At 34.5% G+C, this 17,494-nt stretch overlaps 2 protein-coding genes across 2 annotated transcripts; both read right to left on the reverse strand.

The window, feature by feature from the left end:
* Positions 1 to 408: 408 nt before the first annotated feature.
* Positions 409 to 4,059, reverse strand: LOC127555344 (olfactory receptor 52H1-like). The gene has a single exon (XM_051987575.1). The coding sequence runs from the start codon at positions 1,420 to 1,422 to the stop codon at positions 409 to 411; it is 1,014 nt and encodes a 337-aa protein (XP_051843535.1). The 5' UTR covers positions 1,423 to 4,059.
* An 11,733-nt stretch (positions 4,060 to 15,792) lies between these two features.
* On the reverse strand, positions 15,793 to 16,740 carry LOC127555354 (olfactory receptor 52H1-like). The gene has a single exon (XM_051987586.1). It carries the CDS (start codon positions 16,738 to 16,740, stop codon positions 15,793 to 15,795), a length of 948 nt encoding a protein of 315 aa, XP_051843546.1.
* Positions 16,741 to 17,494: the final 754 nt, after the last annotated feature.

Consider the following 17,494-nt stretch of genomic DNA (forward strand, 5'->3'; position numbering starts at 1 on the left):
TTTTTGCTAATTCCAGAAAGTTTGCAATCATTTGTGCCCACCAATAAATAATCATCCATTTAAAATTCCAAAATAATTGATTTTGCACTTGTAAAGTTTCACAAATCAGTCAATATCATCTATTTATTGATTCCAGAAGTATTTACTGCATAATTTTCTATACTTGGTCCTGTTCTGTGGAGCAGATAGCTAGATGAATAAAAGGTGGTTGTTGAATTAAACTGAATTGGATTGGATGGAATCCCTTCTTTTAGGGAATTTACAGTCCTGAAGGAAGATTTAAATGTTCTTCAGCTGAAAATGCATATACACAGGCAAGAGCTAACAATTAACAAATGATCATTATACATAATAGTTGCATACTACCAGATTCTTATACACTTTTTTTTTCTGATTCACAGAGCCATGTCACTGGGTTGTCTTTGGAGAGAACAAGACTATCACCTTCTCCCTTATTTGTTTTGTCTTAACTCCATAGACAATGGGATTGAGTGCTGGTGGAATAACTATGTAGAGGTTGGCAAACATGATGTGGAAAGTTCGAGAAACATTATGTCCAAATCGGTGGGCAAGGATGGAGAAGAAGGCTGGTGTATAGAACATCAGGATGACACAGACATGGGAGCCACAAGTACCCAGTGCCTTCTGACGGGCATCCCGAGATGGGAGGCGGAAAACAGCTAGAAGAATAAGCATGTAAGAGATGGCAATCAATACTACATCTGAAATTACAGTCATAATGGGCACAGCAAAGCCATACCAGATGTTGATAGAGATGTCAGCACAGGAGAGGCGGGCCACACCAATATGTTCGCAATAAGTGTGGGGAATGATGCGTGTCTGGCAGAAGGGTAGGCGTTTCAGCAAGAAAACATCTGGGAGAATGATGCAGAAGCTGCGAAAGCAGATACCCAGTATGATCTTGATGATGGCTTGATGAGTCAGGATGGTAGTATACCTCAGTGGAGAGCAGATGGCCACATAGCGATCAAATGCCATGGCCAGCAGAATGGCTGAGTCTAAAACAAAGCTGTAGTGAAGAAAGAACATCTGGGTGAGACAGCCGGTGAAGGTGATTTCTCTGGCTCCAAGCCAGAAGATGCTGAGGGTTTTGGGAACACCAGCTGTGGACAGCACCAGGTCAGTGGAAGCCAGTAGAGAGAGGAAGAAGAACATGGGCTCATGGAGGCTGCGCTCCATGATGATGAGATACAGCAAAATTAAGTTTCCCACTACAGCCACGAGGTAAATAACACAGAAAGGAATGCCAATCCAGATGTGGAACTGCTCCAGCCCTGGGATCCCCACCAGGATGAATATGTCTGGGTTGAAGCCAGTCAAGTTAAATGTGACCATCGTGATGTCCTTTAGGATATCCCAGAAGCCTTGGAAATAAACATGATAACCACTTATTAGGAGCATATGGATTGTTCTTAAGTTCAATTATTCCAATTTTCTCTCAAATTCTAACCCAAAGAAGTGTCAAATTATGCAAGAAATATTTACTGTATACTCCTACTTCTCTGGCTCCAAGCCAGAAGATGCTGAGGATTTTGGGAACACCAGCTGTGGACAGCACCAGGTCAGTGGAAGCCAGCAAAGAGAGGAAGAAGAACGTGGGCTCATGGAGGCTGCGCTCCGTGATGATGAGATACAGCAAAATTAAGTTTCCCACTACAGCCACGAGGTAAATAACACAGAGTATTTATTTGAGTAATTTCTGTTCTCATACTTTCATTAACACCACCTTCTCTACCATTTTTTTCTCAAATGATACTTCCATTAGTAAATATAATAGAATGAGAAAGAGAAATAGAGACAGAGACAGAGAAACAGAGAGACAGAGAGAGAATTTAAACTGGACACAGAAAAAATAATAACAGACTTCTTCCTTTATCTCCACATATAAGGAAAACGTACTTGATTCTAAAACAACTAGAAGGAGGTAGTGAACCAAGATAGTTGGGAAAAGGCAGCAATTTGCTTGAGCACTCCCTGATCCCCTCCAAAAACTTTGAAATAATTTTTTTTAAAAATTCCTGGAGCAACAGAACCAAGAAAAGGACAGAGTGAAATAATTCCATAGGCAAACACAATTTAATAGTTCTGCTTGAAAGCTCTGTCCCATCTGGGTGAGAGTAGAATACAACCCAATGCAGATAGTGCCAGTATAGCCCCAGACCCAACAAAACAGGAGCAAGCCTTGGTGACCACTGAAAAAGCAGCAGTTGCAGAATTCCAGAATCCACTAATTGGTGGTGGTTGAACAACTAACCAGAAGGAAATTACAAGGTTTTGGTTGCTTGCCTTAGAGACATAACTCTGTTGTTCTGCCCATAATCAATTCTGGGTCAAAATCACACTTTCAGGGTGGACTTGTGGTCACTCAAAGAACAGAGAATAAGTCAGGAGAGTAGTAAATATATCTGACCTTAGATCATATCTCATTAGAAGAAATGCAAACTTATAGGTTCCTAGGTTTATTCCTGGAAACATCTGAACAAAACTCCTGAAGCTTTGGACAGTACACTCTCATCTTTAGAAGCAGAACCCCACTTTAGAAAGAAAAAAGTAAAAAAAAAAATTGAAAAATTAGCCAATAACAGAAAAAAATTCTGACCTTAGAAAATTGTTATGGTGACAAGATCAAAACACACACTCAAAAGAAGAAAACAAAGTCAAAGTTCTAATTTCTCAAGTCTCTAAGGACATTATGAATTAGTTTCAATTCATGAAAAAAAATTCAAAAGTGAAGAGAGGAAGAAGGAAGATGGGGAAGAGAAATAAGAATGATGCAAGAAAATAATGAAAAAAAGCCAATAGATTGGTAAAGAAGACACAGTAATACTGAAGAAAATAACACCTTACAAAACAGACTAGGACAAATGATAAAAGACAATGAGGAGAAGAAAACTCACATAACTTTATAAGAAATAAATAAATAACTGAAAACCCATATGACAACATAGAAATCATTGTTAAATGTCTCTTTGGGGGAAAAAAAAACTTACCTGAAAAAAGATTCAGGAGAATCAATTTTTAAAAATATAGAACTATCTCAAAGCCATGATCAAAAAAGAGCCTTGACATCATTTATCAAAAAAAAATCCAGAAAATCTTTCCTGATAGTCTAGAATCAGAGGGTAAAATAGAAATGGAAATAGTCCACTGATTATTTCCTGAATAAGATTCCAAAATGAAAACTCCCAGGAATGTTTTAGCCAAATTCCAGAGTTTCCAGATCAAAGACAAAATATTTCAAGCAAACAGAAAGAAACAATTAAGCATTGTGGAACCCTAATCAGTATAGCACAATATTTAGCAGCTAAAGGATTAGATGGCTTGGAATATGATATTCCTAAGGGCAAAGAAGCTAACCAAGAATCATCTATCCAGAAAAACTGAGTATAATATTCAGAGAAAAATATGGTCATTTACTGAAATAGAGAACTTTCAAGTATTATTGGTGAGAAAATCAGAACTGAATAGAAAATTTGAAAATACAAGTCTCAAAAGAATCATAAAAGATAAAACAGGAAAAGAAAATGCTAAGACTCTTAATAAAGTTAAACTATTTATGTTACTACATGAGAGGATGACACTTGTAGCTCATAAAACCTTTCTCATTATTAGGACAATTAGAAGGAATATATATAGACAGGGGACACTGATGTGAATTGAATATGAAGGGAAAATATTTAAAAATAAAAATAAAGTTTATGGTGAAGAAAAATGAATGTACTGGGGGAAAAGGAAAGGGAGAGTTAGAATGGGTAAATTTTATCACATAAAAGAGGCAAGAAAAAGCTTGTACAATGGAGGGAAACAGGAGATGTGGAAAGGGAAAGTAAATTAACCCTTCTGTCATCAGTATTAGCTCAAAGAGGAAATCCCATACATACTTGATTGGATACACAAAACTATCTTATGGTATGGGAAAGTAGAATGGGAAAGAGATAAGAAGATGGGATGATAGAATGGAGGGCAAATTGGGGAAGATGGTAGTCAGAAACAAAACACTTCTGAATAGTAATAGCATGAAAGGATAGAGAGAATAGAATAAATTGGGTAAGGAAGTAGTATGGAAGGAAATACATTTAGTAACAATAACTGAAAAAAATTAAATCCAATTTCTCTTTTTAAAAACTTTATTTCTCAAGTGAGAAATGAATCAAATTTATAAAAATATTAACCATTATCCAAATGATAAATGATCAAAAGTTATGAACAGTTTTCAACTGGAATAATCAAAGCTATCAATAGCTAGATATCAAGGTGCTCTAAATCACAGATTGGAGAAATGCAAATTAAAATAATTCTAAGGAACTGTTTCTTACCTATTAGATTGGCTAATAGGACATTTTGTCAGAAAATGACAAATGTTGGAGGGGATGTGGAAAAAATGACACAGTGCATTTTTGATGTAGTTGTGAACTGATTCACCCATTCTGAAAAACAATTTTATAATTATGTCCAAAGAGTTATAAAACCATGCATACTAGCTGCCCTAGTAATACCACAATTAGGTCTGTATCCAAAAGAGTGATAAAACCCAAAAAGGAAGGGGCAGCTAGGTAACTCAGTGGATAGTGAAATTAGGAGGACCTGAGTTCAAATCTGGCCTCAGACACTTAACACTTCCTAACTGTGACCCAGGGCATGTCACAATCCCAATTGCCTCAGCAAAAAATAAAATAATACCAAAAAGGAAAAGAACATATATGTAGCAGCTCTTTTTTGGGGCACAAAGAATTGTAAATTAAGGGGATGCCCATCATTTGGTGAATGACTGAACAAATTATGCTATGTGCTTGTGATGGAATACAATTGGGCCATAACAAATGAGGAGGAGTATGCTCTCAGAAAAATCTGGAAAGATTTACATGAGTTGATGCCACATGAAATATATTGTGTACAAAGTAACAGCAATATTGTATGGTGATCAACTGTGAATGACTTAACTATTCTTAGTAATACAGTGATCCAAAACAACTCTGAAGAAATTATGATGAAAAATGCTATCCATCCCCAGAAAAAGAATTGATGATGTCTGAATACAGATGGAGGTATACTTTTTTAATTTTCTTTTTTTCTTAAGTGTTTACTATGTTTTCTTTTACAACATGACTAATATGGAAATATTTTTGCATAACTACATGTGTGTAACTTATAAAATTTGCTTGTCAAACAACAAGGGGAGTGTGGAGGTAGGAAGGGATAGAATTTGACACTCAAAGTTTTAAAAGTGAATGTTAAAACTTTGTTTTTATGTTGAATTGGGGAAAGAAAATACTAACTATATATTTTTTTAAAATATGGAAAGGGATCTTCAAAGATATCTTTAAAAATCTGTTGAAATATCTTTAATAAATGATCATTCAACTGCCACTATTAGACCTCCTGGGATGAGACACTCACAATTTCCTAAGGCAATTCCTGCCATCTTTGGATAGCATGAACTATTAGGTAGTAATATGTTGATCTTAAATCTGCCCCTGCAACTTCTCTTCTTCCCACTCCAACCTTGTTCTTAGAAGAACAGATATAATCACTCTACCCCTTACATTTCTTCAAATGTTTAAAATAGCATGGACTATATTATTTCTCTTCCACTTCTTCTCCACACTAAATGTCCCTAATGCCTTTCACCAACATTTAACAAAGTCAAGTCAACAAGTATTCATTTAATATCTACTATGTACTGGGAATACAAAGGAAATACAGAGGAAGTATATTCCTTCTCACAAGATAACATGCAAACAATTATGTATAAGCAAGATATATACAGCATAAACTGGAAATTATCAACTGAGGAGAAGATACTTTAAGTATAATAAAGGTGAATGGGAAAGGCTTCTTTTAGAAACTGAAATTTTAGTTTGAAGAAAGCCTAGAAAACCCTAAAGTAGAGATAAGGAAGAAGATTATTCCAGGTATGAGAGACAGGTAGAGATGTGATATCTTGTATAAGGAAGATGAAGGAGGACAATGCCTTCATATTATATGAGGAGTGTATGGAGGAGAAGAAGGTATAAGAAGACTGTATATAAAGGAAAAAGCCTGGACTTTAAAACAAAAAAGGGATTTCATGTTTCATCCTTTAGATAATGGGAAGCCACTGTAGTTTATTGAATGGGATAGGAGGGAATGAAGTAACATAGTCAGAACTATGTTGTAGGAAGTTTACTTTGATATCTAGGAAAAAGATGGACTGGAGTGAGGAGATATTCAGGGCATCATGTAGGGTATGACAATAATTCAGCATGCATTAGGGTGGTGGCAGCATTAGAAAGAAGAGTGTGTGTGTGTGTGTGATACAAGACATTCTGAAGTGAGAATTATTATGATTTGACAACTGATTAAATATGGGGGTGATGAAAAAAAAGAATAAAGAATACTGGATAATACCCAGGTTGTGATCCTGAGTGACTGGGAAAATGATAATGCCTTAGATAAATAGGGTTGTTATGAAGAAGAAAGTATTATGAGAAATAAGGGATATATACAAACCTAATAACAATGATCAGGATTAAAATTTGCTAGAAAAAATAGGGACACACACACACGTGTGTGTGTGTGTGTGTGTGTGTGTGTGTGTGTGTGTGTGTGTTTAACTGTAGTCTTCTTAGGGGAGGTGGTGAGGGGAGGAAAAGGGAAAAAAAACAAATTAAAAAGTACCTGTAAAGAACTAAAGAGAACCTACAAGGAAGGAAAGAAAAGATGTATAGTTATGAATACAATGAAATTGCTTTACATATGCTTCATTGAAATGGAAATTTATTGTTACACATTTTGAATTCTCTCTGAAATTCTGGTCACAGAATTTTCTTTTTTTCATATTTTGTGTTTAAGTTTTAAATAAATAAATACATTTATAAAATAAATATGCTCTCATTTTAAAAAAAAGTTAAAAGAAAGCATATCTGTGAAGGAAGGTAATGAAATGCTTTCCAGTTTTCTCTGACCATATTTGTTGTACTTTTCTGGATGAATAAGGAAATTCTTTTATTTAAAGGGAGTCTTATGAAACAGCAGGAGAATTGGATACTGAATAAAACATTTTCATTTTGACTCCTGCCCCTGCAATTAGTACCTTTGTGAATTTGAGGAAATCATTTCAGTTCATAGGTTTCCATTTTTCCCCCTCAGGAAAAAATCAAATAAATTGAATTACCTTTAAGGTTGCTTACACTACACCTTCCTCAGGTTCACTGCTATAGAAAGTAAGAGAGGGACCAGACCATTGGGAGAAGTAAGGAATTCCCAGATAAGTTCTATCAGCTCAAATTGGCACCTATAAGGATAGTTTACATTCTTAAGAAAATCATCTGGATTCAGAGAGGTTATCCCTAGCCTAAGATCACACAGTTAGAATATCATTTAGGCATCTGAAAGGGTATACTAGAGCCCCTTTGAACTTCTTCAAGAAAGCTAATAGTTAAATTTTCAGAGTAAACATTTACAACTCAGAAGTAAGAGGGGCTTGTTTTGTTATTTTGATGATTGTCTAGACAAAAAAATAATGGAAGAAAAGTTAATACTGTTAGAAAAGTTAATAATACAATAAATTTTAAAGATATATCTTGTATACAATTTTTTTTTCTTTTGGAGCTAGGTAGTAAAAATTTGCCTGAATGTCCTTGCATGCACACACACACACACACACACACACACACACACACACACACACTTCAACATATATACCAAAAACATATCTAAGGTCACTATCTGAAGATTCAGGAAGGAGAAATCAGAACTTAGAGCTAGAAGGAATCTCCAAGAAAATTTAATTCAATTATTTCATTTGACAGATAGAATTTGACCAAAATCCAGCAGGAAACTTGTATGAGAGCAAGCATGTGAACCTTAATCTACTAACTAAAACCAAGAGCCTTTGTCCCAACTTAGTCTGTTCATCCTTTACTTCTTATTAGAGTGTAACTAAGAGTCTGAGTCTTCTTACAATAGGAATTCCTTTTCTCTTCTCTTTTCACTAGTGCTCATACCACAGACATTCATCTTGAATGCTGATCTCAAATAGTAACAAAGCTCAGATGATAGATGTCTGAATGCTCAATGTTTTTCCTCTCATTTCTCTCTTATTTCCTTGGGACCCTGTCCTAGAACTAACCTGAATGATAACTCTGCTTTTTTAAAAAATATATATTTTATTCTGAACTTTAGAAATAAAACAAATATTTCTATAACATAGTAGAATGGAAAAAAAGATGATTGTACATGAAATTGCAAATCTATTTTGTACACAGCTTACTATTCTTTTAAAAATATAACAAAATTACCATATAATTTTTCCTTTTTTTCCTGTTTCAAATCTTTCCTTGTCATCCAATGTAGACAGTTATGATTTGACACAAATATGAATGTATATGTATACACAAATGCAAATATGTGTGCATGTATGTATGTAAAAACCATTCTATTTATCATTTCCTTCTCTGGATGTAGATAGTGTCTTCCTTCACATGCCTTTTGTAAGTAATTTGGCTATTTACAATAGATAAAATGTCTTAGTCACTAAAAGTTGTTTTTAAAACAATATTGTTACTCTGCATTTAGATTTTCCCACTATCTAAAGGCACTTACCCACTGTCCCTAGACCTGGTACAAGCTCAAAAGTGTGAATGTAGATGGAGCATACAACTATATTTGAAGGAGAGGGCAAACACAGGGTTATTTATCTTTCCTTAATCCCTGGGATGTGAGGATAGACAAGTTAGTTCTGAGCTAGCCTGTCCCTTGAGAACCCTGGCAATTCATGCCACATGAAGTCAGAAAAATTAACCATTTCATTGTCTAAAAAGTCAGCATCATTTCTTGCATCAATTATGGTTTAAGAGAACCAAAGTTGGGGAAATAACTGAGTCACTGGGAGATGTTGGCTGGTCCAGAACCTGTCATCATCCTCAGGAAACACCTTTAAACATCCCTAAACTGAGAGTACTTTTTAGATATTCTGACTTATTCTCACACTCGAAGTGTATGTTTGGCCACCAGTGACTAACAGAAATCATATCCAAAAGTCAGGAATTTAGATCTTGAATTGACATTTTGCACAATACTTTAATTTTTAAAGTAATTTTCCTTATTATCTGTGAAAAACAATTTTTAACATTCATTTTTTAAAATTTTGAATTTCCAAATTTTCTCTCTCCCACCTACTTGTCTCCCTAAAATGATAAGCAACTTAATAAAGTTTTATATGTGCAATAACTTACTTCTGTATTAGTCATATTAAAAGAAAGTATGAACAAAAAGCCATTCAAAATAAAGTGGAAATAGTATGTTTGCATCATTCTACATTCATATTCCATCAGTTCTTTCTCTGGAAGTGGATGGTATTTTTCACCATGAGTCTTTTGGAAGTCTTAGATCATTGTATTGTTGAGAATAGCTAAGTCTCACTGTTGATCATCATACAAAATTGCTGTTACTCTGTTCAATGTTCTACTTCTGCTCACTTCACTTTGCATCAGTGTGTATCTTGCCAGGTTTGTCTGAAATCAGATTACTTATCATTTCTTATGGCACAGTACTGCCATATTATGATCATATACTACAACTTTTACCCATTCCCCAACAATATTCTCATTTTAGAGATGAGGAAAGTTTGACCTGATGAAGTAATATACAAGGTCACACAAAAAGTTTGTAGGAGAGTTATAACTCAAAATTGATACTTGTGACTCCAAAGTGAGCGCCCTTTTCTTTTTTTTTAGAATATGTGTAATATCACTTTGTGTGTTGGAATGTTATTTGTATTTATGTTTTTATGTAGCAATATGTAAGTTAAATATTTCCATGTTTATCTTCATATGCTCATGTTTGTGTTTGCTACATATATTTATGTACATATGGCTAATAATAATATCTATCCCATAGTTGTTGTGAAGATCAAATAAGAAAATATGTGAAAAGTACACAGTAAACTTTAATGCACTATAAAAACCTAAAGTACTGTATTTCTATTACTAACATCATCTTATTATCATCACCATCATCAAATACTTTTAATTTTTTCAATGAATTCCAGATAGAAACAATCCTGGGATAAACTGTCATTCTGATATTCCTTTTAAATACAGATGAAGAAAATCATTGCTTTCAGATATTGATAAAGAGTTTTCAGGATGGCTGGAGACATCTTTTGAATTAACATCTGTTTTGATGCTATATGCTAAGTTCCATGGATTTTTCTTTCTGACTTGCTGCTGAAACTTTCCATTTGTGTTGTATTTCCCATTAAAATGTGCACTTGCAGAAAGCAGGAATTGTATCATTTTTTCAAAGTATGTCTCTACTTCTCAGCACAGTGTTTCTCATGTAAATTCTTTCCGTGTTTCATTCTTTCATTCAACAACATTAGTGGTACAAAAAAATCTGTTCCCCTGCACTTTGATCTGGACAACCAATTTTATGCATTTTATAAGTTCTTTTTCCATGGAGCTTGGGAACTATGAGCTAAAATGATGATGATGATGTGTTTGACAGTAGACTTCAAAAGTATGTGTTTATTCTATAGGTCAATGTACATATGTGTGTGTGTCATATATTCATATATATGAGTATATTTCAGGGAAATAGAGACAGAACTTATATATATACTATATACTATATATACTATACTATATATTATAGCCCTTTCCAGGAAGATATAGAATAAGTGGTACCTGAGTGATATCTAAGCTCCAAGATAATCGATTCTCAGGCAGATGTGAGGCAAGGAGAGACACAAAAAGATATAGAGCAAGCCACACCCAGAGAGACTGAGAGATAGATACAGAGATATAGAGAGACAAAGAGAGACAGATCAGGGTGGGGAAGGGGAATGGAAAAAGGGAGGGAGGAAGAGAGAGAAGTTAATTGTCAACATAATCCCCCTGGTGATTTAAAAGTTCTTATATCTGATATCAGCTGATAAATTATGACAATTCAGTAGTTAAGAAAGTGTTTCCTCTTTAATACTGATATGTAGGATTACTTCTCATGTGCTAGTTTGATATCTAAGCTTTTTCAGTTAGCTGACCTTTCAAATGGGTTACAACTCTAAATTTCTGACATAAGATTCTAAGATGGCTGGATTTTGCCACAAAAGAAAAGAAAAGAAAAGGCTACATACATACTTCCACAGAGAAACTATATCACAGCAGAAAATAGCAGATGTCAGCAGAAATCAGTAATAACTCCTGAACCAATGATGTCCCACCATAGCTGAAGACTTGTAGATGACATAATAAAAGTCAGTGAAAAAGCTAAATTCACTCTTTAAGCATAAATTTATTATTAGGCATACATATAATGCCTACTAAACGTCATGCAACATGCTAAATATTTTAAAAACATAGATGTGGTAAATATATTTGATCCTTTCTCCCAGAAAAAGATCTGATCACCTATCTCATCAGGTTCTAGAGGATCCTAATGGATTGGAGTACGTTTCTTCTGTCAGCTGGAGCCTCAACTGATTATGTTACTCCCTACTGTTAGTTGCCAATGACTAATTTCCAGTTCATTTAAGCATTTAATGAATTTTTACAAAAACTTGTTTACTTTGAAAATATAGAAATAATAAAGGGATCAGCAATTTCTCTAATATGTTAGAGACATATTCTCCCCTATATCTTTAGAGAGAATTAAACTTAAATTCAGTTCACTTCCTGAATAACATTGGTGCCAGTAAATACTACGAGATAAATTCTTTTCTCAACAATTACTGGACTGGGTCCCAAAGATCACTGCCGAAAGTCATTCCTTCCTGCTTTGTGCTTTGGTACTAAACGAGCTACAAAATTCAGATTTGGGGATCCCACATGCTTTCTCTCTCCTAATCAATTGATATAGTTATGACATAAGATATTTAATTTTCTATTGGTTAATTGCAAGTACTTTATTAAATTAGTTTGTTCAGTCATTTAAGTTTAGTTTGACTCTTTGTGAGCTCATTTGAAGTTTCTTCAACAAACATATTGGAGGAGTTCTCCATTTCCATTTCCAGATCATTTTACAGATAAAGAAACTGAGGCAAACAGTTTTAAGTGACTTGCCTAGATTCACATATTAATAAGTCTGAGAATATATTTAAAATAGCATATGTACTCAAAATTCTATTTGCTTCACTTTAATAGTGTTTATAGATATAAGCAAACTATGTTGAACTAGCAAACTATGTTAAAAAAAAAAAACAAAAAAAAAAAAAACAACCTTTTCCTATGTCATTTCTACAACTGATTCACCAGGCAAATTTTTACAGAAAACTCTAGTGATTTATTGACTAGTGTTCTTAACCAGTTCATTTGAAAATCTATGAGACTGAAGAATAGTAACATCATTGGGTTGTAAGTTTAAATTTAAAAAACAAAGTTTTAAAAGTTTAATGTTTCTAATTGTTGTTTCAAGATATGTTATAATGCAATATTCAGTTATCTGGTTTTTAAAATAGACTTAGTTTTGTGCTATTATTGTTGTTTAGTTGTTTCTGAAGCCAGATTCAAAATCAAGAAGATGAATAATCCTTATTAGGGCTCAACACTCTAGACTTCCACCACCCTATAAGAAGATAAATCTTGATAATATCTTGATTACATGATCATACAAGTGATTATGATGTAATAGAGGGGGATAAGGAAATTACCTTAGTACAGTGTACTGAATACAAATGGGAGGATGCACATGTATCTGACAAACCATTGGGAATAATTTAGTGCTTAAATGTAGAATCTTTGTCACAGTTTGGAAAATATATGATGATATGTTCCAGAGAAACTGCAAGAACATGTGTTCAGCCAGAAACAGTTAAATTTTGATGTAATAACTGAAAGAATGCCAAAATCATTGTGTACAAGATCATGGTGGCTTTGAAGTTCCACCAAAATAAATTTCAAACATATTCATGCCTATTGTCACAGAGGAAAAATACATTTGCATCATAATGGGGCAGTTATTTATTGCTTAAGATGGCATGAAAAATTGTTGGTATAAATCCCTTGGACCATCTTCAAGAATCACCATAGGGTCTATGAACCACTAAATAGAAACTATTAATCTGTGTGATTCTTTTCCCTCTGAAAATTTAAAGGCAATAGAATGAGGAGATGCAAAAATCCAAACAAGCACAAACGACACACAAAGTTTATTAATGGGTGGATATATATAAAATTTGTCATAATACACAATTACAGATGAGTCGACTATATATGAACAAGTCTTCAGTGAAGTCAGCAGAAGGTTGGAATAAATGCATGGAGATGGGGACAAAGGAGGAGGGACCAAGATACCTGAGGATTACTTGAAAACCCATCTTTGTCATCTTGATTTACATTCCATCTCAAAATTACATATAAAAGGCTTTAAATCACTACTATAAAGCATGAAACAAACCCTGACATTTTAACCAAAAAAATTGATAAATGAAAGAAAAAAAGTAGGGCTTGTCAATTTTAGAGGAGTTGTAATAAGATAGGGACATTAATGTATTGTTGGTAGAAGTATGAATCAGTACAACCACTTGGGAAAACAATTTGGATATGTAAGTAAAGTGGCCAGAATGTCAATGTCCCAAAGGATTGAGATTCTATTATCAGAATTATACTTCCCCAAAAAAATCATGGAATAGAATATCTCTACATATAACCAAATATTCTTAACAACACTTGTTTGTGGCAGCAAAGAACTGGGTGGGTGGGGGGATAGATACCTGTTGTTTGGGAAATGGTCAAATAAATTATGATCCCTGAATGTAATAGAATGTTACTGTATTGTAAGAAACAATAAATATAGAATATTAAGAAGCATGGAAATATTGACATGATCGAGTGCAAAGTAAAATAGGCAGAATCAAAGGAACAATATTCATAATGACTATAATAACACAAATAAAAACAAAAGTACAAAAAAAATCAAAGCTGAATTTTTTCAAAATTACAAAAAAAGTAGCACAGCCCTAAAGAAGAGATATGAGAAGACACTGCCACCTCATTCCTTTGCAAAAATGAAAGATTTACAGATGTGGTATATTGCATGTATTTTGGACACTTTCTTGATGTGTTGATTTTTTTCTCTTCTTCCATTTTTGCTTTCCCCCCTTTTAAATCAATCGTCATATGAAGTGAATCTTAGGGAAGAGAAAGATGAGGAATTTTGGAAGAAATATTAGTAAAATGAAAATTAGAGATATAAATAAAAACTAAATTTACCAAGTACACAGTTAATAATATCTTAACTTAATCATTTCATCCTTCAAATGTAGAGGAAACAAAAATCAAATTCTGTACTATATCAAATTGTTACCAAAAATTGTTGGGCAAAAATGATGAGTAACTTAAGAAGGAGTGATCATAGTCCTTCTGGAGTTTTCTATAAAAAAACAGAAGAAAATTAGATATAGTGTGAAAGGCAGTTTAGGATTGGGAAGAGCTCATTACAAAGGGTTGGGAAGACAGAATTCCATGGACTAGAATTCTACATGGAATCTCAGCTGAGAACAGATAAGAAATCTTAAAGAAATGAGATTCTGAAGAAAAAAAAAAGGAAATTTCTTGTGAAGAAAAATGGGGATTGTTCAAAGAGACCAATGTAGACAGACAGACAATTGACAAACTAAGTTCATTCTTTAAATAGAGGTAAAGAAATAATTGAGATTGAAAAAGGATAGACAGTGTTACTTATGAATCAAAATTTCATCATTGCTTGGAAGAAGCAAGCTATTTCTTCCTTAGAAGGTCCACTTTCCCCTTTCTTGGGAAAAAAAAAATCTCAGTTAAGATAGGTATCTCTATGTTTTATGATCTGTTTTTCTTTTTTCCTCTGGGACATTTTATCCAACTTTTCTGTTTTATATTACTCTTACTTGTTTCTTCTTTTAACATAAAAGGATTATACATCCGTAAACACACACGTACACACACATAAATACATAGATTAATTTACATGTACATAAAAAGGTTTTCCCCAATAAATAAATGATCCAAGAATGTGAACAAGCATTCCTTAAAAGAAAAATTACATTGCAACCATTGACAACAATTAAGGAAAATTCTCCAAATCACAACTAATAAAAGATATGAAGTTAAAAAACCACCATGAGGTTTCACCTCTCACTTTCTACTCAAGTGAGATGTCAAGACTAGACAGAAAGACTGAGATAATTACATAAAAGTACACTAGGCTTTCTTCAAACTAAAATTTCAATTTCTAAAAGAAGCCTTACCCATTCACCTTCAATTAATAAGAATTAATAAGAATGGCTAGGTACTAAAGGAATCTATAGAAGTAAAAGTTGATAAATTTTAAAGAAAAGATCTGAGGGCAAAGAATAAGGCACAGTGAAGAACAAACTGAATCCAAGAAAAATTCAGATTACTCTTCATTTGTCAGTTTTTGCTACTTCCAGATTGTTTGCAGTCATTTGTGCTGATCAATATAATGATTGTGCATTTGAAATCACAATAAAATGGATTTTGCACTTCTGAAGTTCCACAACTCAGTCAACATCATTTTTAGTGACTTCAGAAGAATTTGCTGCATAATTTCCTGAACCTTTATTATGTCCTTGCTCCTGTTCTGTGGAACAGATAGCTAGATGAATAAAAGATGGTTGTTGTATTAATCCGAATTGGATTGGATGGAATTTCTTCCTTTAGGGAACTTGAAGTTTAGAATAAAAGATTAAAATGTTCTCTTAACTGAAAGTTCATATGTACAGATGCAACTAATAAATGGTTATCCTGCTTCATAATTTCATTTTAACAGCTTCTTTTCCTGATTCATAGAGCCATGTCACTGGATTGCCTTTGGAGAGAACAAGATGATGACCTTGTCCCTTATTTGCTTTGTCTTAATGCCATAGATGATGGGATTGAGGGCTGGTGGAATAACTATGTAGAGGTTGGCAAACATGATGTGGAAAGTTCGAGAAACATTATGTCCAAATCGGTGGGCAAGGATGGAGAAGAAGGCTGGTGTATAGAACATGAGGATGACACAGACATGGGAGCCACAAGTACCCAGTGCCTTCTGACGGGCATCCCGAGATGGCAGGCGGAAAACAGCTAGAAGAATAAGCATGTAAGAGATGGCAATCAATACTACATCTGAAATTACAGTCATAATGGGCACAGCAAAGCCATACCAGATGTTGATAGAGATGTCAGCACAGGAGAGGCGGGCCACACCAATATGTTCGCAATAAGTGTGGGGGATGATGCGTGTCTGGCAGAAGGGTAGGCGTTTCAGCAAGAAAACAACTGGGAAAATGATACAGAAGCTGCGAAAACAGATACCCAGTATGATCTTGATGATGGCTTGATGAGTCAGGATGGTGGTATACCTCAGTGGAGAGCAGATGGCCACATAGCGATCAAATGCCATGGCCAGCAGAATGGCTGAGTCTAAAACAAAGCTATAGTGGATGAAAAACATCTGAGTGAGGCAGCCGGTGAAAGTGATTTCTCTGGCTCCAAGCCAGAAGATGCTGAGGGTTTTGGGAACACCAGCTGTGGACAGCACCAGGTCAGTGGAAGCCAGCAAAGAGAGGAAGAAGAACATGGGCTCATGGAGGCTGCGCTCCATGATGATGAGATACAGCAAAATTAAGTTTCCCACTACAGCCACGAGGTAAATAACACAGAAAGGAATGCCAATCCAGATGTGGAACTGCTCCAGCCCTGGGATCCCCACCAGGATGAATATGTCTGGGTTGAAGCCAGTTAAGTTAAATGTGACCATCGTGATGTCCTTTAGGATATCCCAGAAGCCTGGGAAATAAACATGATAACTACTTATTAGGAGCATATGGATTGTTCTTAAGTTCAATTATTTCAATTTTCTCTCAAATTCTAACACAAAGAACTGTCAAATTATGCAAGAAATATTTACTGTAAACTCCTACTGAGTCATTTCTGTTCTCTTACTTTCATTGACACCACCTTCTCTAGCATTTTTTTCTCAAATGACACTTCCATTACTAAATATAATAGAATGAGAAAGAGAAATAGACAGAGACAGAGAAACAGAGAGAGAATTTAAACTGGACACAGAAGAAATAATGACAGACTTCTTCCTTTATCTCCACATATAAGGAAAACGTACTTGATTTCTAAAACAACCGGAAGGAGGTAGTGAACCAAGATAGTTGGGAAAAGGCAGCAATTTGCTTGAGCACTCCCTGATCCCCTCCAAAAACTTTGAAATATTTTTTTAAAAATTCCTGGAGCAACAGAACCAAGAAAAGGACAGAGTGAAATAATTCCATAGGCAAACACAATTTAATAGTTCTGCTTGAAAGCTCTGTCCCATCTGGGTGAGAGTAGAATACAATCCATGCAGATAGTGCCAGTATAGCCCCAGACCCAACAAAACAGGAGCAAACCTTGGTGACCACTGAAGAAGCAGCAGTTGCAGATACTTCCAGAATTCTCAGTCAGTAGATAGTAATTTGATTGGTTGAACAACTAACCAGAAGGAAATTACAAGGTTTTGG

This window comes from Antechinus flavipes, chromosome 3, assembly GCF_016432865.1.
Source record: "Antechinus flavipes isolate AdamAnt ecotype Samford, QLD, Australia chromosome 3, AdamAnt_v2, whole genome shotgun sequence".
In the NCBI taxonomy this organism is placed as follows: domain Eukaryota; kingdom Metazoa; phylum Chordata; class Mammalia; order Dasyuromorphia; family Dasyuridae; genus Antechinus; species Antechinus flavipes.